This window comes from Aulonocara sp. 'chitande type north' Nkhata Bay, linkage group LG11 (genome assembly GCF_057382095.1).
Source record: "Aulonocara sp. 'chitande type north' Nkhata Bay isolate Kocher_YH1m ecotype deep benthic linkage group LG11, A_spYH_male_GT1.1, whole genome shotgun sequence".
NCBI classification, from domain to species: domain Eukaryota; kingdom Metazoa; phylum Chordata; class Actinopteri; order Cichliformes; family Cichlidae; genus Aulonocara; species Aulonocara sp. 'chitande type north' Nkhata Bay.
In genome coordinates this window covers 29657979-29681390 of record NC_141354.1, presented here as the reverse complement: position 1 = coordinate 29681390, position 23412 = coordinate 29657979, and the positions used below count along the sequence as shown (strand labels likewise).

The following is a 23412-nucleotide window of genomic DNA, read 5'->3' as shown; positions in this document are numbered from 1 at the left end:
TGTGAGTCAAAAGTGGCCTTGCTCTACAAGCCTTCATTATTAAAGTACATAAAACAATATAATAGGAAAATAAGGATACTAAGGATATTGATTTCATGACACTCTTCAACAATGAGACCTCTGGCCATGGTCCACTAATATGGTATTTATAACACCACCCAGTTCTCCTGCTTTTTTTGCGATTGTCCAGTAAAAGTGTTGAATTATCATACTATTACAAAAGACATACATATGAAATTAATGCATATTGAATAGAATTTAAATGTTATTATAAAAAGCAAAACTTCTTGCTTTGATCATGCCTCCAGTACACAATTAGTAAAAAAAACATACATAGATAATTGAAATGGAAAACAGTAACACAATTTGTTATATGTATAAAAAGATAACATATTTGTCAAAAATTATTTCAACACTGAGCATTTTCAAAAATATGCTGTAAAATTTTACGTCAGTAATGCAGCACTCACTATACAACAAAAAGATCAAAGAAACAGTGCAGTTACGCCAAAAAATTATCAGACAAATATAAAAAACAAAGAAATAGTGTCGAAAAGTAAAAATTCTTAAAAAAAAGACTTGATTTTAGATATATACATTTACATTGTAACACATAGACAGTAAAGTTTTTGTACTTTTTCAGAAAATTAAAATTTAAACCTTTGACTTAAACATAAAATCCAACTTCAGATATTGATTTTTAAAATCTTATAAGAATTCAGAATTCTTGCCTATTGACACAACTCTTGTTTGTTTTCTATCAGCACTCTTCCAACTGTCTGAAACTCAAACGCATACCAGTTCAGCACATTGCCTGCTGTGAAGCTCAGATTATTCGAGTAGTTCTGGATCTCACAGGAGGAAAGGGTGCGGTCCCACATGTGGACATCGGATATCATGCCAACAAAGGACTGATTGATGTCAAATCCCCCACCATGGGTATCCTGTTCCTGAGAAATGGCAAAGACTTTAATTAGAAGATGTATTGTTATATTTTGATATACCTAACTGTATGGTCTCAAGCAAAATCATCTACAGTTAGACATCAGTCAAGCTGTAATCACTGGCTAAAAACAGTTTGGTGATATCACTGACACATCTTTAAATTGTATGATCTAATAAACTTTGAGTATTTCATTTATGTGTTTTAGTATTCAAATGTATAATTTCTTCTAGCCCCAGAGTATATTATACATATATTGGATGTAACATGTAGCCCACAAAACATACTCTAAATATAAACGCTCTTATGCCGCAATGAACCACATGTCCATGAACATGAACAAATGGATCAAATTTTGAATTTGTATTATATTTGTCAGTGTCTGTTTGTTTGAAGATAAAGTAAAAGCTTTCTATGTGTGGTGCTTTGTAAAGGTACCTGTCCTAAGACAATGATAATGGGTCCATTGATGTTGGATCCAGAGCTGGTGAATTTTCTACTTGAGGGGACTCCATCGACCCACAGCTGCACGAGTCCAGAGGTAGCGTTCCAAGTGGAACAAATAGAATGCCATGTGTTCAACTTGTAGGCAATCCCTTCAACTGTATTCAACTTGCCCCTGGCCCACAGTTCAAATAAGCCATTTGCAGCTTTCTTGAATATCAGGAAGCTATTGTCAGCAGAGGGTGTAGCCAGAGAGAACAAGGAATGGTCTCTATTGAGGTCAGTAAAGGACCTAAAAGCAGTGAAAAATGGATTTAATAGTCTGATATGCGGTAGTTACATGTTTCTTTATTTAATTCAGTTTGTTTAATTAAAAATACCTGAAACACACGGTTACAGCCTTCAGATCTTGTCTTGATGTAGTCACCCTCACATGAGCTGTATTGGTTTGTTGTGGGAAGGTGAATATTTTATTTGCCAGATCTTTAAAAAAATAGAGAAACATATGAATAATGCAAATAGAAAAGGAAGTAATAAGCAGCATACTATAATAAAAATGAATTAATAAAAGAATATTTGAGAAAATCTAAAATCAAAACAGAAGAATGATTTTTGTTGAAGCTGTTTGTCTTTACGGCAAAGTTTGCCCTCCACAGAGCAACAGCACTAGTGCAGCTAATGCTTCACAATACAACAACACTTCACATTCACATTAAATATTAACTATAGGAATTCTGTTCCTGAGAAATGGCCGAGAGATGAATTAGCAGGTGTATTTCACTCTTATGTTTTTATGACAGATGACAAAAAGTCTAATAGAAGAATAATGAGCTTTTTTTGGAAAACATATTGCAGACATGCAATGATTTATGCAATATGATTTCTCATTTATGCAATATTTTATCATTACCAATGTGCATTCAAATGAAATGTATACAAATTTAATTGGTAGTGAAAATGTTAAATGCAACCTTTAAAAGCTCGAATTTTCCCTCCATAATACCTGCCCATATCTGTGTGCCCTGAAACATTCTAGCTGGAAACTCAGATCACTGCATATTAATATTTGCCATTGTTTGATTATTTCTGACATATTTGGAATTAATCCCTGCCTCTAACACTAAGTATCAAATGAATTTTAATTTTTTTTTTACAATAATAGGTATAGAATTTGAAAGGAAAGAAAATTGGTTTAGCCATAAGTTTTGCCAAGTGAACGTAAGGTGTGGTGTTTAAACATATTCTGTCTCTTGTCATCGTAAGCTGTGTAGCAGGCAGTCTATGGACCCAAATGCAGGACTGAGATGGCGGCAGTTTTTATTCACTGGCAGAAAAGGAACTGAGAAACACAATACTTGAGCACTAGAAAATAAAACCAAAACTCAAACTAGGAAGGATGATCTAAACTGGGAGTTCATGACGAGACCAAGGGAAGCGAAACTAGAAACTCTAACATGAAATAGGACTTTCAAAGTAAAACAGGAAGCACACGACAGGCACAGACTTGACACTGAGCTAAACCTACACTGAACACGAGGACACAGGAACAAAAATTTACAGAACATAGAAGAACTTGAGTGCTAGAAATACAAAACTAGAAGTCATAAGCCACCATGATGAAATCCAAGACCAAAAATAATAATACAAAAAACTGAAACACCAGGTCACCGACCCAGGACCGTGACATCTATTCCTGCTTTCCTTTTGAATAAGGATGAAGGAGTATATATCTAAAATGGTAAACATGGACACCTCTAATGTTAGTATTTATCAACACAGTAGGCTACACACTCTAAGTCTAATACACCTTCATTGTTATTAATTTTGGTTGCATATGTTAAATACTTAATAATTAAGATAAAAAAAAATAGAAGGTACTTTGAGGGATTGCAGTGCACGATGTCAGCATCACCAGTAGAAGCACCAGCAGCATCTACAAAGACATGCAAACATACCAATTCACATTGTTTATTGGTACTGGTGATACAAACAAATCTGATGTCACTTTCATCATCCGCACCACAATACACGTAAAAGGGTTTCTGCACATGCAATACATTTTGTTTCAATATGAAAATCATATCTTACCTTGGATACAGTGTCAGGATAGAGCCTTCTATACTCTGGGTCCTTTTGTGAATGGTTTGTTTTTTAACAGTGCAGAATGGTTCCTTTTATACCATGGCTGCTGCTGTAAATGGTTAATTTTTTATGGCAGTCATTGTTTCTGTAAATTTCCATGTTCCTACTTCCCGCACGTGTGTTTACAACTTATGGGATTAGATCCGAGGAATCTGAAAACTTCCCCTTCACGCCTATAGCGAAGTTTGAATCAACAGTCACTAACATTCATGTCTTTGGGTTATAGAAATAAGTTAGAGTATGCGGAGTAGAGTCTGTTTTGACAATCTTGTCAATTATAAGTGAAATAAGGTGTCTGTCACTTAAGGCAACCTGCTACAATATATAATGCAGGCAGAAAAATTTTAAAACTTTTGTGTGGAAAGCATTAATTTAATTTGCCCTGTGTATCATGTCTTACCTTGAATTCAGTCTCAGGAGGTTGTGTTGCATGAGGCCAGCGAGGGAGTGAGTTTTCTAGTGGCAGTGTTTGTTAGTGAAAATAGGTCTTCTTCATTGAGGTCATTGACTCTGGGTTTGTCCTACCCTTAGATCAAGAACACAGCACATTTTGTAATATTACCTCTGTAAACAACCTCTGGATTTTAAATCAAACAATCAACATGACTGGAGTACAGATTTTGATACAAGGGTTTTTTCCAAAGTGTTGCATTAACTTTGTAGGAATTTTAACCATTCTGATTAATTGACCCCCAATTTCACCTACTTTATAATTGCTTCCTTTAAGGCCTCAAACTCTTACAGTGAATTACAAAAAGAGAACGCGTCTCAGAAAGAGCTTTAGCACACTTAAGCAAACGTATAATTAATTCTAGTCAATTCTCTAAAATCCTATCAAACACTGGTTAAAAAAAGAATTAAGTATTGTACTTGTACTTGTTTTGTTACTACTGGGGAGGCCTGGGCAGGAGATCCCCGGACCAGCAGCCAAAACCAGTAATTTAATGTTCTCATTAGGCTGAAAGTCTCAAAATTTCTCAACCAATTTTAAATGGAAGAACAACTTGCTACCACAGAACAGTAGACCCGTAACACTTAATAGACATTTTGATATACCATGTCATTTACTCATTGAATACTATATAGTTGCATTTTTGTGAAGGAAAAAAAAGGTGTTAAATGTAAAATCCATCAGTTTACTGCACTCGGTGACCTATTGCGCTCGACTGCACTAGGATTTATGAAAGCAATAGTAAAAATAATGTATTACGATGTCATTCTAACATCTGAAACATGTGGGTCACATTTTCAAGTCTCTGAAAGGATGCTTCACATGACATTGTGTATTTACTGCTCTAATTATAATGGCTGAGAAGAGGTCTCTTCTCCAATGAAAAGTGAATTCCATAGTCCTCTTTCTATGCTACCATAAAGCTTGGGAGTCTGAGTTAGTCAGATTAAATTGATATTTTCGAAAGTTCTTTTCCCTCCTTTGTATGACCATAGACAGTGAGTCCAGTAACACAGAGGCATTTTGTACAAAAGTGCACCATTGAAAGATCCTGTTATTTTGTCTAACTGAGATCTCTTTATGGCCACTATGGGCAAGAGGAAGCAGTTGTAGTAGCAATATTACTTTAAAACAATATTACTTTAAAACAATATTACTTTAGAGCATTGAAATGAGCATTATCTATCCTGTGAAACAAAAGTAGTTCAGTGTACTTTTGCTTTAGTGAGGACTTGGCCGTCATTTTTTTCCCTCCTTTCTAGACACACAAATGAGTTGTGTTGTTGTCATATCTCAGTCTAAAACAGTCTATAGAAGTATATGATAGAATATAATAGTTAGATGCATGTCTTCTCTGAAACATTAAACATTTTAAAAGCTGCTCTACCAAAAATATGAACTTCGTCCTTGTGAGCTGCCAAAATTCCCGCTAATCCACTCTGAAATTTATGTTTTCCAAAGCTTCATTATCTCTGACATGCCTTTGGACATTGGACTTGTTTACTTAGCCTGGTGAACTCCTTGTTAGTGCACAACAAGTCAGTGAATTTATGGAGCAGCCAAAAGTCAAAATACAGTCTATAAGACAATAGATATACAATTATGGACAACCTGTATAATTTATCTATTGCTGTTGCTGTAGGAGGCATGGGTTTAAGATCTAGTAATGTTAGTTTCATCCTTAAATCAAACCACTAAGCGATAACAAGCATTAAAACTTAACACATCTAAATCCTGCACACAATTTTCATCAGCATGAATTTTCTTTGAGTTTCATTTTAATATTTATCTTCTGTACTTTTAGGACTGGCAGCAATGATGCCAGCATCAACAATAGAAGCCACAGTGCCATCTAATACAAAGACACTACTCATATTACAAATCAAACATTGCTTAGATTTTTAATATTTGACTTAGAAATAAGTTTTCTGTAGCTCAGGGCATCCTGCGACAATGTATAATACAATATTATATATTATATAAAATTGTATTATCTATATGAGTAGTTTCATGGCCAAATCAGATCTGTTTATTCAATATTTCATGTCAGATTTAGCAGATAAAAGATCTGGAGATAATTCAAAGTGTTAAACTTGTAATTTGGTAGCTTTTTCTTGCATCTTATGACCATCATCAGGGTGAAAAATAAAATAAACCTGCTGCACACTAAATGCCAAAAGGCCTGGAAGACCATTGTTAAGAAACTACAATCTCAATGAAGCAGATATATTATTTTTAAAGTCTGCAATCAAGCTAAACCTTCCTGGGCGTAAATGCAGAGAGTTTACAAAGTGCTAACAACTGGTTACACTTGAAACAAAAATGGCTGAGTAGACTTTGCCAGAAAACATGTAAAAGAGCATGCACAGGAAACAAATCTTTGGACAGATTAAACCAAATTTAACTTGACTTAATTAGTTTTTCAGTTTCCAAAGACAAAACTGACGGCTGAAAAACCCACAAACAAGCAGCAAGTGAATGTGGCTGCTATAAAGGCCTTGGAGAGCATCTAAAGCCAGGAAACACACATCGGATGATGTTCATGGGTTCTGGATTCCAGACAGTAAAGAATTTTCATCCTATTGTCATATTAAAACAATCCTTATATTAGTTTGATAAACTTCCTTTGAGCCTCTGAAAGTGGGAGAGTGTAAATAAAGCTGTAAGTCCTACTTTGGTCACCAGTTGCATTACAGTTTGGTCCAAACTAAAATATCTTACGCACTTTATAGCATTATTGTGTCCTATTTAATTCCAGCCAGTGCTAAGTTACATGTAAGAAATGCAAATTTACTGTTGAATTTATTTATTTATTTTTTTTTAGTGGAAATGCAGAAGGTCACTAACACTAAGAATCGGGCCTTCAAGAGGTTCTCTTTAGTTCCCAACAACAATATCAAAAATAGAGGCGATTGGTGAGATGTTTTTCTACCAGAGCTGATATTCTGCAGTCATTTACAGATCAAGTCTCTGTACTTTCACTTTGATTTTGGATGCATGAAAGGCAGAAGTAGTTTTATTGACTTTTATTGACAGTTAGTATTTGTTTGGCTGAAGAACGACCTGCACGGCAATCAAAAGTCCACGTGAGTGCACGTTTCCCCCCATTTTATTAGCAAAGCACTTGTTTGCTCCTGCATGTGCTCCTTGGACTTGTTTACTTACACTCATTGATCGTTTGAACATTTGAACTGAACATAGCAACACAATTTTCATGGCAATGCCATTTCTGTATTGTAAATACATGAAGATTTAATAGATGTGTGCGTTAAACAGCTCTATGGTAATCTAAAAACACTTTTATGTGTTTTGTCATGTTTGATCTAAACAAATAAAACAAACACAGCTATCAGTGTTCTTACACAGTGTGTGTTCATCTGTGAGTTTCACGGATTGCACCACTGTGGGGCATCTGTCAAAAAGGAACTACTCACATAAACAATAAAAATCCCAGAGTCTTCTGTGTATATGGTATAGGTCCATTTAATCATAAAATTACACAAATAGTACTCGAACGATCTGATTATTTTTTAAAAAGCCAAAACAAGGAAAAAAACTGCATTTATCAGTTTGGGCCAGTAGAGGGCGACATCTAAAACACCACCTTTTAGATTAAGTTGAAATACTTAAGTAGAGATGCAGAGTTTTCAGATTTAATGGAGAAGTTTGGACTTCTCTGTCGATTGCACTTTGTGACACAGTGCTGATGGTGATATTTTGGCAAAAAAAAGCTTCTTCTTCTTTTCTTTTTTTTTTTTTATACATTTTATTGTCATGCACTGACTAGAAAAACATTTATAGCACAAGTTGATGAACTGTCAATTTATTGTTCACTTTACAATAAATTTACAATTAGAAATTCGTAAAATTATTTTTTATTTTTTATATTTATGCTCACCAGTTTTTGTTCTCAATGTTGTTCATGAATTAACCAACATGTAACGTAATCACAGCGACCAGTGTAACGCTTTCATATGATTATCGTAAAAGGGTTTAAAAAAAATCATCAAATATTCTTTATGATGGACATAAAAACAAAGTAGTTTTTTTGACCAGATTTTTGACTTTGTAATTTTCTGATTAGTGACACGTCATGAGTTTATTTTCTATCAGTACTCTATCTATGATCTCAAATTCCAGTGCGCTCCAGTTCAACACATTCCCTGGCGTGAAGTTTAGTTCATCCACATAGTTTTGAATTTCACAGGAGGAAAGGATGTGATCCCACAAGTGGACGTCAGACATCATGCCAACGAAAGACTGCTTAATGTCAAATCCGCCACCGTGGGAATCTTGCTCCTGTAAAGAATGCAGTGTTTGAGATACAATAGATTAAAACTACATTGTATATTATAGTACATATAGTACATTATTAGTATATACAGCGTCTGACTGAATCTAAATAAGTATTTATAATTTATCAATAAAACATGTACCTGTCCTAAAATTATTATAACAGGTCCTACGATGTTTGTTCCAGTGTTGACAAATTTCCTAATCGAAGGTAGCCCATTAAACCAAATCTGCACCAGTCCAGACTCAGAGTCCCACGTGGTGCAGATAGAGTGCCACATGTTTGGCTTGTAGTCTCGTCCTCCAAATTCAGCTTTCCTGTCCTTGATATGGGGCTCAATCTCTTTATTTGTACCATCCCAGAAGATCAGGAAGTTATTGGAATGAACAGGTGTAGCCAGAGAGAACAAAACGTGGTCTCTTTTAAGGTCTGTAAATGATCTGTAGGCATGGCAAAGGATGACTTATTTCACAATCAGAGATACAGTTGCTTCTTATAGGAAATGCATACATATTCATTGCTACCTGTGACAGAGTGTTAAAGAACTGAAATCCAATCTCGACGCATTCAGCCTCACATGAGCTCTGTTGGATTCCAGTGGGAAAGTGAACATTTTACCAGACAAATCTGAGAAGAGAGAAAGAGGAAGACACTTTTCAAGTGGTTTTGCTTTTTTTACGAAAAAGGAAAATGCAGGAAATTATGAACACAGAGAAGCATGTGCGCGGGGTCCCGCCAACACTCAGATTTAATAAGAAATTAATAAGATTAATAAGAAAACTTAAAAGAAGGAAATACAATTTTTTTTCAATGAGTCAAATTCACATGAAGCCAGAAAGAAACAACATTAAAAATACAAATTTTAAATGTATGTAAATCCTTTTTGTTTCTCAGTCTTGTTACAAAGATTGGCTAGAAATTTTAATAACGTCATTAAAAAACAAAGTATCATTAAAAGTGAATAACAAAATACATGAACATCGTAGAAATCTGCTGTTGTATTCACTTTGTTCAGAAAAAACCAAAATACCTTGAGGTCTTGCAGCACATGCTGTCAGCATCACCAGTACAGGGAACAGCTTCATCTAATACAAGCACAAATTATACTTAATTATATAAATGGCGTTTTTTCGAATTATTCTCAAGACTAGTGACACCAGTTTACTGCTTGCTTTGGATTCCTACAATAAACAATAGAGGCGTAAATTATCTACTTCACCTGTATTGCTCGTTGTAAAAACAAAATGAAGTTTTGTATATAACAGAATGAAGGTTACGTTCTTACACATGCCAGTTTTGAATGTCTCAACTTACCTTGAAATCTGTGTCTGGTACTGTCTGTGCAGCAGTTGTGAATGCTGTGAAAGTTTGAGTTTTATATACTTCTTCCCCATTTCTGGCGGTTTGTCTGTGTCAGTGTGTTCACTTCCTTCATCCACTTCTTCTTTTTTCCTACTTTTTTCTTTTTTGCTGTAATCTGCAGTATGATGATAATTCTACAGTGGTGAAGGTCAGTTCAGTTGAAACTTCCTTGGTTTGTACTACTACTCAACTAAACCATGAACTGATAAACGGGAGACTAATGAGCTCAAAACGTTTGACTAAGGGAAATAAAACAGTGAGATATGAAATTATTATGGAAAATTCTCAAAGTGATGCCTAAGAGTTGTAGCTGATGCTACATTGTATAGCTAACAACACAATAAAGGCCAAATTTTGGTGGCATATATATTAAAAAATCGAATGGTATCCAGGACCACAGCTATTACTTGCTTATATAAGCTACTTGTTCTTTCATCTTCCTCACTGTTTGATGGCGTGATCGTGGACAGAAGAGGGACGCCTGCTGTCGATCTCTGTCTTGCTGTTTTATAACATGTCCTTTGTTCGCATAGAGCTGTCATCGGTAAATTCAAAGTTAACGTTGTACATGATAATTAATGGTTATTCTGTATTACACTAAGGCATTCATAATGATAATAATAATGTAATGAACAATGGTACTGATAATAGTTCAGTTTTGAACATTCCAAAATATTAGACTAATGATCACGTAATTATTTCTGCTGTCATACAAAGAGTGAAAGTGACTTCTCTTGTGCATTTTAAAGTACCTTGCATTTGATAAGCTAATTTTGCGGTATAATTGCTAATGTTTAACGGCCTAAATTGATGTGTTTTAGAGGTTTTTAAATTACATAGCAATAACAAATGTGGATGAGGCCAGTGCAGACACTAATGTTACCTGTCTGTAATCAGTAAAAGCAGGTCTGAGATGTGACGCTGCTCCTCAGAGCTCTTCAATGGCACGAGCAACTGATTGTGACAACAAGGAAAGGCGATGCAGGGGCCAGGGGGTGTACGGCATTGCAGAATAATAAAAACACAATTGTTGGGCATTACATGCTTTCAATTAGGAATTGATGCCATGGGACTACTTTGAAATTAAAATGTAAAATTATAAAATAGACACACGTGGGAGAAAAAACTTTCCTGCCCAAAGGGTCAGGTGCTTGAGCACCACCTGGGGTCTATCTGTGCATGTGCCTGTTCAGCACTCTTTCTAAAGTCTGTAACTCCAGTGCCCTCCAGCTGATGGTATTCCCAGGTGTGTAGCTATTTTCTTGTGGATGTCACAATAAAACAAACAAAAACACACAATCCCTCACATGGACATCACACATCAGTGCCAACAAGCACTTGCTTTATTTCTAGCATCTTGCAAAACAGAAGGTAATTGGTGTTTTGAGTATTTGCTTGGAAAGCATCATGGTCATGGTCCTGAATTTTTGACCCAGCATTTTGATTTTTATTGTGCATTTTTACCTTAAGAAGATGATTTACGTTTGAGCTTTGTGCGGTTTACTCTTGAGTCTCTAGTCTTGTTTGACATTGTTAGGTTGCTTTTGATGTTTTTTGTTTTGTCCTCATTGACTTCTGTGAAAGTCGGCCTCGTCTCCATGTTTACCTATGTTTCCCCATGTGTCCCTCTCTCCTTCTCTGTTCCTCAGCCCGGTCATATCCCACTGTCTAGTTCACATGTCTTAGTCTGGGTCTTACTGTGTGTTGCTTCCTGTCTTATTTTGATAGTCTCTTGTCCTGCGTGTGTTATGTTTTGTTTTGCCTCCCCCGTGTATTTAAGTCCTCAGTTTCCTTCTGTTTCTTGTCATGTCGTCAGTCTTCATGTCAGTCTTGCCGCTGAGTTTTCTCTGCGCTGTGTGCCCTGTTTCATTTCTTGTGTCTAGCTTGAAGTTCTGTGTATGTGGTTCATGTCTTGCCACGTCAAGACGTTGTATTTTGTATTTTCATTTGTAACTCCCAGCAATAAAACTGCCTCTTAGTTTATATTTTGTCTCTGGAGTCCTTTTATTGCTTTATTAAGTGTTATCATTACCAGGAGATAGCATTCCTTGGACTGTCCTTATTAGATGGCGTTATAAGGGCACTCCTTCATATCCTAACTGGCTCAAGTTAGTTGTTATCACTTCACCCGTTTATGGATAGGGCAAAAAGTTCAACTTTGACTGACACCACCAGCAGTGGTATAGATCTTTAACTGATAAGGCCCATTTAAAAGGCAACTTTATGAGACCGGAAGGTTTTTATCTCAGTGTGATGGCTGCACTTACAGCCACACAGTGGTAATACCCACCATGTTAGTGTAGAGGCTTATAAGTAACATTGCATTCACATTTGTCTTTCTTTACATATGGGAATTAATTTACAGGACAATAAATAACTGGTTTTGGTTTAGAATTAATTCACATATCCACATAACACTGCATTCTAAAATAAGTGCGCACATTTTAGTTTACACTGTTATGTATGATTAATCTTTTGTTTTCTGAGTTACCTTAGTTGCAGCTGTTCCAGTCCCTTGATTAAGGAGCCAAGAGGTGGAAAAGGGGCGGAGCGAGCTTTAAAGGAAGACTACAAATTGGTTCATGCCATAACTCGGGACCATGGGGGGGAATTGGAGTTCATTATGCTAGGTTTAGTTAGGTTTTGTGTGTTTTATCCCTTCTCGTGTTTTTTGTGGGCTGGTCAGCCACTATTTAAGTTTCCCCTTTGTCTCGTTAAGTTAGGTCAGTTTGTTTGAGTTATCAGTAGTAGTGATGGGATTTCCGGCTCTTTTTAGAGAGCCGGCTCTTTCGGCTCGACTCACTAAAAAGAGCCGGCTCTTTCGGCTCCGAACCGGCTCTTCAGGTTGTTTTGTTGCTTTAATTAATTTATTATTCACAATAATATAAAATTATGCACAAAAGGAATTACTAACGTAAAAAAGTGGTTTTATTTATATATGTTTATATATAAATATATGCGGTGGCCCCTAGAGACAAAACACGTACAAACTCCAAAACACATTTCTAGCATGAACTGAACTTCCAAAGCAGAGCTACTAGATCACTTAAATTACACAATTGAAAGCATGTGTGTATTGTTTGTGTATTTATACACAGGCACTCAAATATATTTAAATAATTTAAAAAAAAGTTCATCTACCTGTTACTATCACACACCAAATCCGGTCATTGGTACTTGCTGGATTGTGTAGCCACAAGATAACAAAAGCTCAACACTGCGCCCAGCATCCTGGAGCACTTCTGTTGTCTTTTGTAAGTGTTTTGAGTTTTTATGTGCTTCTGAGTTTTTACATGCTTCGGAGTTTGTACGTGTTTTTACGTGTTTTGGAGTTTGTACATGCTTCAGAGTTCGTACGTGATTTGAAGTTTGTATGTGCTTTGTCTCTAGGGACCACTGTAAATATATTTTTATTTATTCACGCCACATAAAATGTAATAAATAAATCATATAATACAAAAATCAACTATTTGTCACGATCTGGTACAGGGATTCAACGCAGAGCGGTAAGGTATCTCCAAGGTGTGGTTTATTTACAGTGCAGTGCAATATATATACAGTGAAGGGATCCAAAACTCCGGGGGAAATCACAGGGTAACTCGCTCACGTCTTCTTCGCTCACACTCACACACTTTCCCGCAGCAGGGAGGTTGCAGGTCCGGGGGGGGGGGGGGGGGATCTGAAGCAGACGAGAAAGCAGGTCACCAACTAATCACAAGTCACGGATATGAAGCACAAGAGCTGTGAGAACACTAACGTTAGGGGTACAATCATCCAGCGACGAGAGGATCTGTGTTCCAGCCTCAAATAGTGCTCCCGGTGATGATGGGTGAGTGTTGTCAGGTGTGTGTGTGGGCCAAGGGCGGGAGCCCACAGTGAGCTCCGCCCAGGCAGAGAGGGAGAAAACAGCAACAGCAATTGTAGCCTTGTGGGGCCGACCGGGCAGGCACGGAGACCATGACACTATTCACATTTCAACTTTTAACTATTTAAATTTTCAGCTGTTTCCTTTTACAAATTTAAAGTGAAAACAACACAAAACACTGCAAAACACAATTAAATATAAATTATAATATGAAAACAAAAAGAACATGCACATTCTCTGTCATATGGGCCTGCATGAATCCGCACTTTCTGAATCCTTTATCATCTGCAACCGAAAATAGTTGTGGATGATTACTATACCTTTCTAATGTGAAGTTGTTGTCCCTGGCTCTCTTTCTCTCTCTCTCCCTCTGGCTCTGTTCCTGTGCTACTGAGTGTAACTACCGCCCCTCTGCCCAGCGTAAAGCACAAGGCTCGCGTGCAGAGTGAAGCGGAAAAAAAGTGCGAGAGAGAGAGAGAGAGGGTGAGAGAAAGAAAAAAAAAAAAAAACCCATGAGCCGTCACGGCTCGCGATAAGGAGCCGGCTCTCGTCGTTCACGTCAAAGAGCCGGCTCTAAGAGCCATTTCGTTCGCGAACGACCCATCACTAATCAGTAGTGCTGTCAACTTTGAGAAGAGTTCTGTTATTTTGACCTCTTTTATGGGCCCAAGATTTTGATTCTTTTTGCACGAGTTAACCAATTATGTTTTTTGGGTTAAATAAAAAATCTTTTGCCTGTGCCTAAGTTTCCTTCACTGCGCGTCCATCACACTCAGCAGGAGTCACAGGAATGGTGTATCCTTTACTTTGAATACATTCTTTCACATCTACGCCTGTACTTGTCATGATTAGATTTCATTTACAGCTACTAATAAAATGACGTTTACGTGTTTACGTGTTACTCACTTCAGGAAATGACTTGATGCAGCGCAACATCACGGGGCTATCTGAACTGTGACAACCCAACAATAGATTCTTTCAACAGACGACGGTGATGGAGGAGTCTTAAATTCCTCTTTCCTAGTGATGAGATCCAGCGGTGACTGGGGAGAAGGCTGGTTTTCAGGCCAAATGTTTCTGAGAGAACGCTATCTGATCAGCCAGAGGGATGAACCCTGGAGAGGGATCAGATCGAGACGACTAAACGAGACACAGCCAACTCAGCAGGGAAATCTCCCAAAGTTTGAGCTTCTGGATAGAAAGAGATATAGAAAGAGAGACAAGACAAGACAATCTTGGTCTGTTACACTGCTGTTTATTTTAAAGAGTATTTACAGTGGTTACAATTAACATAATGGGTGTTTAACAATAAAGAACAAAGGAAAAGCAGTGAGAACCAAATACGTAACTATAAATGCAATAAACATAACCCACTACACACTGCAAGTTCAGATTGATAGTTCTTTTTCTTTTTTCTTTATTTTTTATAAGGATGTCATAGAGGACACAACACAGAATCTCAGATTACATTGTGTAACACTTCTGGATGTGGAAATTATTGAGCTTCAATGGAGGCGAACACAAAGGCAAAGGAAAGCTGCTTTTACATGTACCACGTTTACAACACTGAACAGTTTTCTTGTAAACATATAATCCTGGCTCTATGACATCTATGCCTTTGCGTCTGTGTTTATAATTCATTTGTACCTGCAGTGCCATTGCCTTATGTTAGGAGTAATTTTTTGCGTTCTTGCTCGGGATCAGTTCTCTCCCAGCCCTGTCGAATCCGGGTGAGAGTGCTGTCCACGCAAGGCAGGAGGAGAAGCAGCTTGAGCACTAACACCACGGAAGGCACCACCAGACTAAGCATGTAGCCAGGGAGCATAAACCATTTGTAGGATGAAGGCTGAAGAAACTCATCCCAGCCGTACAGGTAGGTGTGAAATGTACAGAAGAACAGTGTCAGGTAGCCCAGCTTAGACTGAAAGACAGTAAAACAATGAAACAGGTTCATCATGTTACATTTCATTCACCCATTTATTTTCAGAAAGCACTGATGTTATGATGTGCAGTCAGTTTTCTTTCTGGCAGACTTGTTTGCATCTATGCATAAGGAACATGTCGTCTGTGTGTGAATGCCTCAGCTACTCAGAGGAGAGAGGTGCTGAAGCATAAATGTGAATAAAATAAAAAAAAAGAATAAAGATAAAAGACAATTTCTTTTCTTTTATATGAAGTCAAAAACTGCAGTGACAAGCTGACCTTAATAGAGACATAGCTCCATATGTGCAACGCATGCACTCTTTGACTTTGTGTACTCATATACATAAAGGTACACATACATACTTATGCACATTTAAATACATTATATACACATGAACAAAGCCTTAGGACTGAGGCCCAGGATAATATATGCCCCCAAATTACATCTGATGCATAACTTAACATTTAAATCTCTGCTCTAATTTGGGCTGGAGTAAAGGGAGGGGTGGAATAAGAATATGAGCTTGACATGACCCAGATACATTTATGAATGAGTTTGTTCCCTGTAGTGTGTCCCATTTCATTTTTGATTGGTCAGAGTGGGAACAAAGGTAAACATTATTTGTGTCTGTTTAAGTAAAGACAGAGTTAGAAAGAGAAGGAGGGAAATATAACTAACAGATTTCTGACAGTTTGTTTCCAGTGGGAACTTTAACACAGCTGCCTGGCCCATGTGTGTGTTTTCCTATCCACATTTGTACTTGCCAGTCACAGTTTGTACCTTTGCAAATTAGACACAATGTGAACAATTTACCAAACAATTTTTCTGCCAGAATCGTTCCTTGAAGGCGCAGTAGCCTCTCTGTCAATTTTCACACTAACTGCTCCTCAGCAGCTTCGAGTATAAATAGGGGCAATAGTGGAGTAGCAGTACGTGGAAAATTTCAGGGTGCACTTGAAAGCATCTCCAGCAGACATATTAGAAGTGAGTGCCAACGAGGGATATTTCATAAAAAGCATCCGTGTGTTAACTGAATCATCAATCTGGTTGTCATTTGCAGCTTTTCCTGGCCAAGTGAAGAGATGATCAGTTGAAACAAATTAAATTTACCAATGAGCTTTATTGTATTCATTTTATGAGAAATTGACAGATTACATATCACAGAAATGCTCTTTCCTACCACTGTGTTTATTTGTTCTTTGTTTAAAAAAAAAAGTGTTTTGAAACTTCTGTTATTTTTGTTTTTATTTTTAAGCGTGATTGAGTAAACCAGAGACTAGCAAAAATACTCATTTACTGTAGATCCGGGATGTCAAACACATTTTATCTTTGTGACATCTTTAAATTATAGAAATCTATAACTTAATTAGTTTGGCTTTGTATGGATAGCCACGGGGAATCTCTTTATCATCAGGAAAATCTGTAAAACTTTTGAAAACACAGATGTAAATGTCCAAATGTTCTGTTTTCCAAAACCATCCAGTTGGTTGGTTTGGAGTCTTCACCGGGTTGATTCTGGCCCCCAGGCTTTATGTTTGACACCCCTGCTCTAGATGGAGAGCATGTTTTCCATTTTCTATCTGATATTAATTGATTCCAGTAATAAGCAAAGATGCCAACTTCTGTACAAGCACAAATCTGTTGGATGGATTGCTCGGAACATCAGTGGGCCAGCTCCAGGGAAAAATCCCACACTCTCATTCCTCCACTTGTGACTTGAAGTTTTTCTTCTTATAAACAGGATTCACTCATCAGGCCAAGAGTTTTGTTTCGCTGATGTGCCAATATGAGTTTGCACGAATCACATACTATAAATCAAAGATGGAAAACCTACATTTGTTTTAGTGACCATCGGAGGACAGTTCCTCTGATTGTAAAAAGTGGTGTGATTATATACAGGGAGTGCAGAATTATTAGGCAAATGAGTATTTTGTCCACATCATCCTCTTCATGCATGTTGTCTTACTCCAAGCTGTATAGGCTCGAAAGCCTACTACCAATTAAGCATATTAGGTGATGTGCATCTCTGTAATGAGAAGGGGTGTGGTCTAATGACATCAACACCCTATATCAGGTGTGCATAAATATTAGGCAACGTCCTTTCCTTTGGCAAAATGGGTCAAAAGAAGGACTTGACAGGCACAGAAAAGTCCAAAATAGTGAGATATCTTGCAGAGGGATGCAGCAGTCTCAAAATTGCAAAGCTTCTGAAGCGTGATCATCGAACAATCAAGCGTTTCATTCAAAATAGTCAACAGGGTCGCAAGAAGCGTGTGGAAAAACCAAGGCGCAAAATAACTGCCCATGAACTGAGAAAAGTCAAGCGTGCAGCTGCCAAGATGCCACTTGCCACCAGTTTGGCCATATTTCAGAGCTGCAACATCACTGGAGTGCCCAAAAGCACAAGGTGTGCAATACTCAGAGACATGGCCAAGGTAAGAAAGGCTGAAAGACGACCACCACTGAACAAGACACACAAGCTGAAACGTCAAGACTGGGCCAAGAAATATCTCAAGACTGGTTTTTCTAAGGTTTTATGGACTGATGAAATGAGAGTGAGTCTTGATGGGCCAGATGGATGGGCCCGTGGCTGGATTGGTAAAGGGCAGAGAGCTCCAGGCCGACTCAGACGCCAGCAAGGTGGAGGTGGAGTACTGGTTTGGGCTGGTATCATCAAAGATGAGCTTGTGGGGCCTTTTCGGGTTGAGGATGGAGTCAAGCTCAACTCCCAGTCCTACTGCCAGTTTCTGGAAGACACCTTCTTCAAGCAGTGGTACAGGAAGAAGTCTGCATCCTTCAAGAAAAACATGATTTTCATGCAGGACAATGCTCCATCACACGCGTCCAAGTACTCCACAGCGTGGCTGGCAAGAAAGGGTATAAAAGAAGAAAAACTAATGACATGGCCACCTTGTTCACCTGATCTGAACCCCATTGAGAACCTGTGGTCCATCATCAAATGTGAGATTTACAAGGAGGGAAAACAGTACACCTCTCTGAACAGTGTCTGGGAGGCTGTGGTTGCTGCTGCACGCAACGTTGATGGTGAACAGATCAAAACACTGACAGAATCCATGGATGGCAGGCTTTTGAGTGTCCTTGCAAAGAAAGGTGGCTATATTGGTCGCTGATTTGTTTTTGTTTTGTTTTTGAATGTCAGAAATGTATATTTGTGAATGTGGAGATGTTATATTGGTGTCACTGGTAAAAATAAATAATTGAAATGGGTATATATTTGTTTTTTGTTAAGTTGCCTAATAATTATGCACAGTAATAGTCACCTGCACACACAGATATCCCCCTAAAATAGCTAAAACTAAAAACAAACTAAAAACTACTTCCAGAAACATTCAGCTTTGATATTAATGAGTTTTTTGGGTTCATTGAGAACATGGTTGTTGTTCAATAATAAAATTATTCCTCAAAAATACAACTTGCCTAATAATTCTGCACTCCCTGTAGATGTCTTTGAATCACAACTTAAGTTAGCAGGGTACAGTATATAATTCTGGCCTCTTTTATTCAATAAGAACATTTTAAGTCAGCTATATTTTCTAAATAAGTGGATGAGCAGGTCAATTCTATTAACTTGTTAGGACAGGTTTACAAGGCAACGTTGGGTCTAAGCTTTCTCCAGTTAACGTTTTTATTACTTTCTTTTCTTTACTGTCTAGCAGGTCTTGCTAAAGTGCTCCATGCTTTCATCTCATGATGTTTGGGCTGCTATAAATCCCTCCTCTTCTGCTTCCAGCTCATTGAAAACTTGGCTGCCAGACTTCTAACAAATTCAAAGATCAATCCCCTTCTGCTAGAGATACATCACTTTAGATACTACATTTTATATCCGTCTTACCTGTATAAAGCTGAACTCTCTCCAGCTGAGCACATTGCTGACAGAAGGGAGGGAAGTTATTCCCAAAAGGAGATACAGGCCAAATCCCAGAATCCCAATAACGTAGTACGAGTCAGTACGCCAGGCCATGGTGGTGTCAAACAGTGACGTTTTGTTCTCCTTGATCTTAAAATCACAGTAAACATTTTTACCAGCTGTTTACGGAGTGGTGGAACTAGGTATGATTAATAATGTTTCCAAGTCTTACCTGTGAGATAGTATGTGCTGCCAGTCTGTATCTCACATAATATCTGAGGGCAAAAATGATTATTTAGAGAAAAATCATGTGGACAATTCAGATGGGCATAACTCTTTAAGATCTGAAATAAAACCTAGATGAAGACTTCACAAGAATTGCTGAATTAACATTATTCACAAGTTTATTAAAGCATGATTTAGCCTTATCATTATAGCTGTATATATGTGAAAGGGTTACCTAGGCAACCAGACCCTGACATGTCATCTATGGGTAGTCTGAAACTAGTGCTTAAAGTTGAATCCACACATGAAGCATTTGTCAACGATGTGGCGACCAGAGACCAAAAGAAAGTCAATGATATTTGGGACCATGTACATCTTCCCAAACAATGTTATTCTAGTGAGCAGTTATAAACAGTCCCAGATATGTTTAATGAAGAGGCATGAAGATGCGCAGCTCTTACACACCTGATAGGGATGATAAGAGTGTAGAGCACATGCAGAGAAGCCAAAGCAAGAGCTACGAGTCCCAGCTGTTTCCTGCACAACATCCAACGATCCAACCAGTCGGGGAAACGCCTGAAACATGGGTTTGAGTAGTATGGCACAAAAATGATTAGAAAATTGCACACCTCTCTGCTGGGATTAAATATAATTGCATCCTATTTTGATTACTGACTTGTATTTAGTTCCTCTGTAGAGCTGAAGGAAGGCAGCTATGACTCCAGGCAAGTAACACAAAGACAGCATAATGAGCGACACGATGGGGAACACCTGAAAGAAGGAGACAGGAAGTTGTTTTGAGGATAAAAACCATGAGTTTTAAGTGAAAACTTTTTATTTGTTCAGTCATTTTTTATGGGATACATTTGGCGGTGACTTTTCAAAGTGTACCATGTGCTAATTTGTAAGGTAATAAACAGGATTTACCTTGTTGGCCAAGGATGCCATGATTCTAAAGGAGATGTCTTTATCATTCACCACATACGAATAGATGACATCTCTGATGAGTAGATAGAAGAAGAAGAAGGCAGTGAGGCCAGTGGCCAATTGCAAGGGCAGCCTCCACTCTGGGAAGAGCTGCAGAGGGAAATCCTCCAGCTCTCTGGCGGCAGTCAGAGACCCCCTGTCCAGAACAGTGAAGCCTAATTTGGTAGCCACCTCTATTACTGCCTGCTTTGCCTCAAGACTGTTCCCACACACGTACACCTGGAGAGGTAAGAAAAACAATCTATATTTTTTAACGCTCAAGAAGCGCCCCATGTGAGAAGTGCAGGTTTTCATCATTCTACATTTACACATTTATGTTTATGAATCTCACACACATGATGATCAACCAACAGAGACACACTGACAGTCAATGTGGTCATAGGAATGCTCAACACCTATGCAATGTTGCTGATGGTGCTCAAAATTAAACATAGTCCAGTGCATAAACATGTACTCCCCACAACACACGCGTTCTCCTGTGGTTTTTATTTTTTATTTATTGTCCACTGGGACTCCGAAACTGGATCAAAATGAGCAGAAAAATACACACATGCTGCAGTGAGAGAGCAAAACACATGACGGGATGCTTAGATCTAAGAGAGAGTGTGGAGTTAATTGATTCAAGGATACCACAGAGACAGCATTCTCAGGAAAGACATGAGGCTGACTCCTCTCCTCTTTCGCTTGGCTTTGGTTTGATCAAAACTTCAAAATGAGTTAATAATATAATTTGGTTGGAAATATTTTCCTTTAGGAAAGAGATTATTATTTTTAACTTCTTGGTCAGCAGTTGCTGTGTGAACATATCAGAGACTGTCAAATGCATGTGGTTCTGCATGCAAATACGTAATAGTTTTTACTATAAGGCCTTTTACATGACCCCTAGTATTCATGCAAGCAAGGAGATTGTAACACAACAAGCAGATGTAGCTTTTACCTGTCTGTTGGCATCTGAAGGTCCATTCTGAAGGGCCCATGCAGACAAGGTGTTAAATCCCTTCACCACCTGAGCTCCAGGGATTAGCCTGGTTATTAAACAACAATCATTTGCCTCATGTTCTTACATTTTTTTAGGTGATTCAACCCACATGGTCCATGAGATATCCCAATATTTCATATTATTACATTACTGCCCTAGTTTCCTCTTACCTCTGCAGATATTCAGCATTGGCCTCGGGGTACATATTCTTCTTGAGGTTGTTGCTGACATCCACCAGAACCTTCCAATCAATTAAATAAATACAGTGGATGAAAAGTTAGAAATGATCCAAGTGCTTTGTCACACAAAGTCATCTCACTGTGCAACAAGGTACCTTCCCCTTGAGCTGAGGTGCAAGCGCCTCCAGGAAGTTGTAGTTTTCTCTGTGAATACAAACAAAAACCAGCCTGGCTGATTGGGCTGCAGCCACATGACTCATCGCCTGCACAAGACATAAACACAGGAGAACTGTCACGCACGGCCATGACACATAGTAACACGACCGCTGACAAATGGTTTCATTTACTTTGACATTCTAGTTCAGTCGGGACAAGAAACAAACCAATGCACAATGTAGGGCACAAACAAAAACAGCAACATCTGGAGAGATGCTTGCATGTCCACAAATTATCAGCAAACATGTTTAGCTAAACAAGGTCAAGTCTGATTAGAAGAGCTGCTTTTCTCACAGCATTAACTATGCACTTTGAATACGGGGTATTTGTTTTGGTTAAGGACTATCCTTCAGTTCACATGTTGTGATATCAGCTGTCAAATAAGAACAAGAACAACAAAAACAACAGACATCATGCTCTGTACCTGAGTTCCCGGAGGCAATGGGCCACAGCTGTGGGGTCTGCGGCTGCCGTACACCACCTTGTAGCCAGTCTGGAACAAACGTTGGCCCAGAGAGCGCCCTAAGTCCCCCGTCCCAAAGATACATAGCATCTCCTGCTCAGTGGCTGCTGGTGTGCTCAAAGGACACAGCGATACGCTCTCTGAATTCACCTCCTTTGACATGCTGCTCAGTCTGTCACACAATACGGCCACAGTCTGACACAAAAAGGGAGAATACCTCCTGTGGTTCTGAAAGAACAAAACGCTCTACCAGGTCTTCTGCAAGCCCAGTGACAGCTGGGTAATGTGTCCAAGTTCAAGACAGTTGTAACTAAATTACTGTTACTTCAAATAAGGAAATCTTCTGGAAAAAGTGCCAGTGGACCATCTGACTGCCTCTCAAGTTCATGTGTCTGTTCTGTCATTTTCTAGACTGACAGATTTTTCAGTCCTGAGTCAGTTTTTGTATTGGTCTATCCCCTCCCATTTTAGGATTGGCTCAGACTGAAGTCTGTTTAATCTGGGAAACTCCATGGCAAAAGGTTGGAGGCAGGTTTCAGAGAGCCCTAGTTTTCTATCTGAGCCTCTCTGTCTCTCTGTGCTTTGCTTTGCCAGGAAAACTGTGGCAAAGTAAAGAATTATGGCAGGCTTCTGGGAAACCACACATATTATGCAACACTGGAAAACAAGACTTCAATGTACTATAGCTGGAAAAAAATATTTTCCCCAATTTATCACATAAAGTCACAGCACAAGAAACCCAGATTATGCAGTAGATGAAAGTTGTTGATATGAGGACATGAAGGAAATGTGCAGTTAAGAATCAACGTGTGGAATGTTTCTGCTCAGACAAGCTCACCATAACAGGTTCATACATGTAGATGGAAACCGTGCCTCAAATTAAACACACACAAAAAACTTCATAGACAAAATCACAGTCACCTCATATTACATGTAAAATTCCCACGTCCTGTACCTACATAATTGCTTGGTCTTGAGTGCAAAACAAATAACACTTATTTTAATATCATAAGGATAATTGTGGTTCACTGGGAGTCAAAGAATACAATCCTCATAATCAGTCAGGGATA

The 23412-nt window shown here is 38.2% G+C and overlaps 3 protein-coding genes across 6 annotated transcripts; all 3 read right to left on the bottom strand.

The window, feature by feature from the left end:
* Positions 1–130: 130 nt before the first annotated feature.
* LOC147319362 (serum amyloid P-component-like) lies at positions 131–4039 on the bottom strand. Of its 4 annotated transcripts, XM_086311924.1 has the most exons (6): positions 3930–4024; positions 3476–3578; positions 3266–3320; positions 1768–1870; positions 1382–1679; positions 131–950 (listed from the first exon to the last, which is right to left on the bottom strand). In XM_086311924.1, exons 3-6 carry the CDS (start codon positions 3318–3320, stop codon positions 732–734), a joined length of 675 nt encoding a protein of 224 aa, XP_086168050.1. In that variant the 5' UTR covers positions 3476–3578; positions 3930–4024; the 3' UTR covers positions 131–731. The 4 variants fall into 4 exon arrangements, with proteins under 4 accessions (XP_086168050.1, XP_086168051.1, XP_086168049.1 ...); XM_086311925.1 differs by lacking the exon at positions 3476–3578 and having other exon boundaries at positions 3930–4039; XM_086311923.1 differs by lacking the exon at positions 3930–4024 and having other exon boundaries at positions 3476–3923.
* A 3399-nt stretch (positions 4040–7438) lies between these two features.
* On the bottom strand, positions 7439–9905 carry LOC147319361 (mucosal pentraxin-like). The gene is made up of 5 exons (XM_086311921.1): positions 9589–9905; positions 9305–9359; positions 8799–8901; positions 8417–8714; positions 7439–8279 (listed from the first exon to the last, which is right to left on the bottom strand). Exons 2-5 carry the CDS (start codon positions 9357–9359, stop codon positions 8061–8063), a joined length of 675 nt encoding a protein of 224 aa, XP_086168047.1. The 5' UTR covers positions 9589–9905; the 3' UTR covers positions 7439–8060.
* Positions 9906–14734: 4829 nt separating this feature from the next.
* LOC147319360 (metalloreductase STEAP4-like) lies at positions 14735–22828 on the bottom strand. Its single transcript, XM_086311920.1, has 10 exons — positions 22304–22828; positions 21819–21926; positions 21655–21725; positions 21443–21530; positions 20446–20724; positions 20195–20289; positions 19984–20094; positions 19526–19568; positions 19279–19443; positions 14735–15422 (listed from the first exon to the last, which is right to left on the bottom strand). Exons 1-10 carry the CDS (start codon positions 22502–22504, stop codon positions 15165–15167), a joined length of 1419 nt encoding a protein of 472 aa, XP_086168046.1. The 5' UTR covers positions 22505–22828; the 3' UTR covers positions 14735–15164.
* Between the last annotated feature and the right edge of the window lie 584 nt (positions 22829–23412).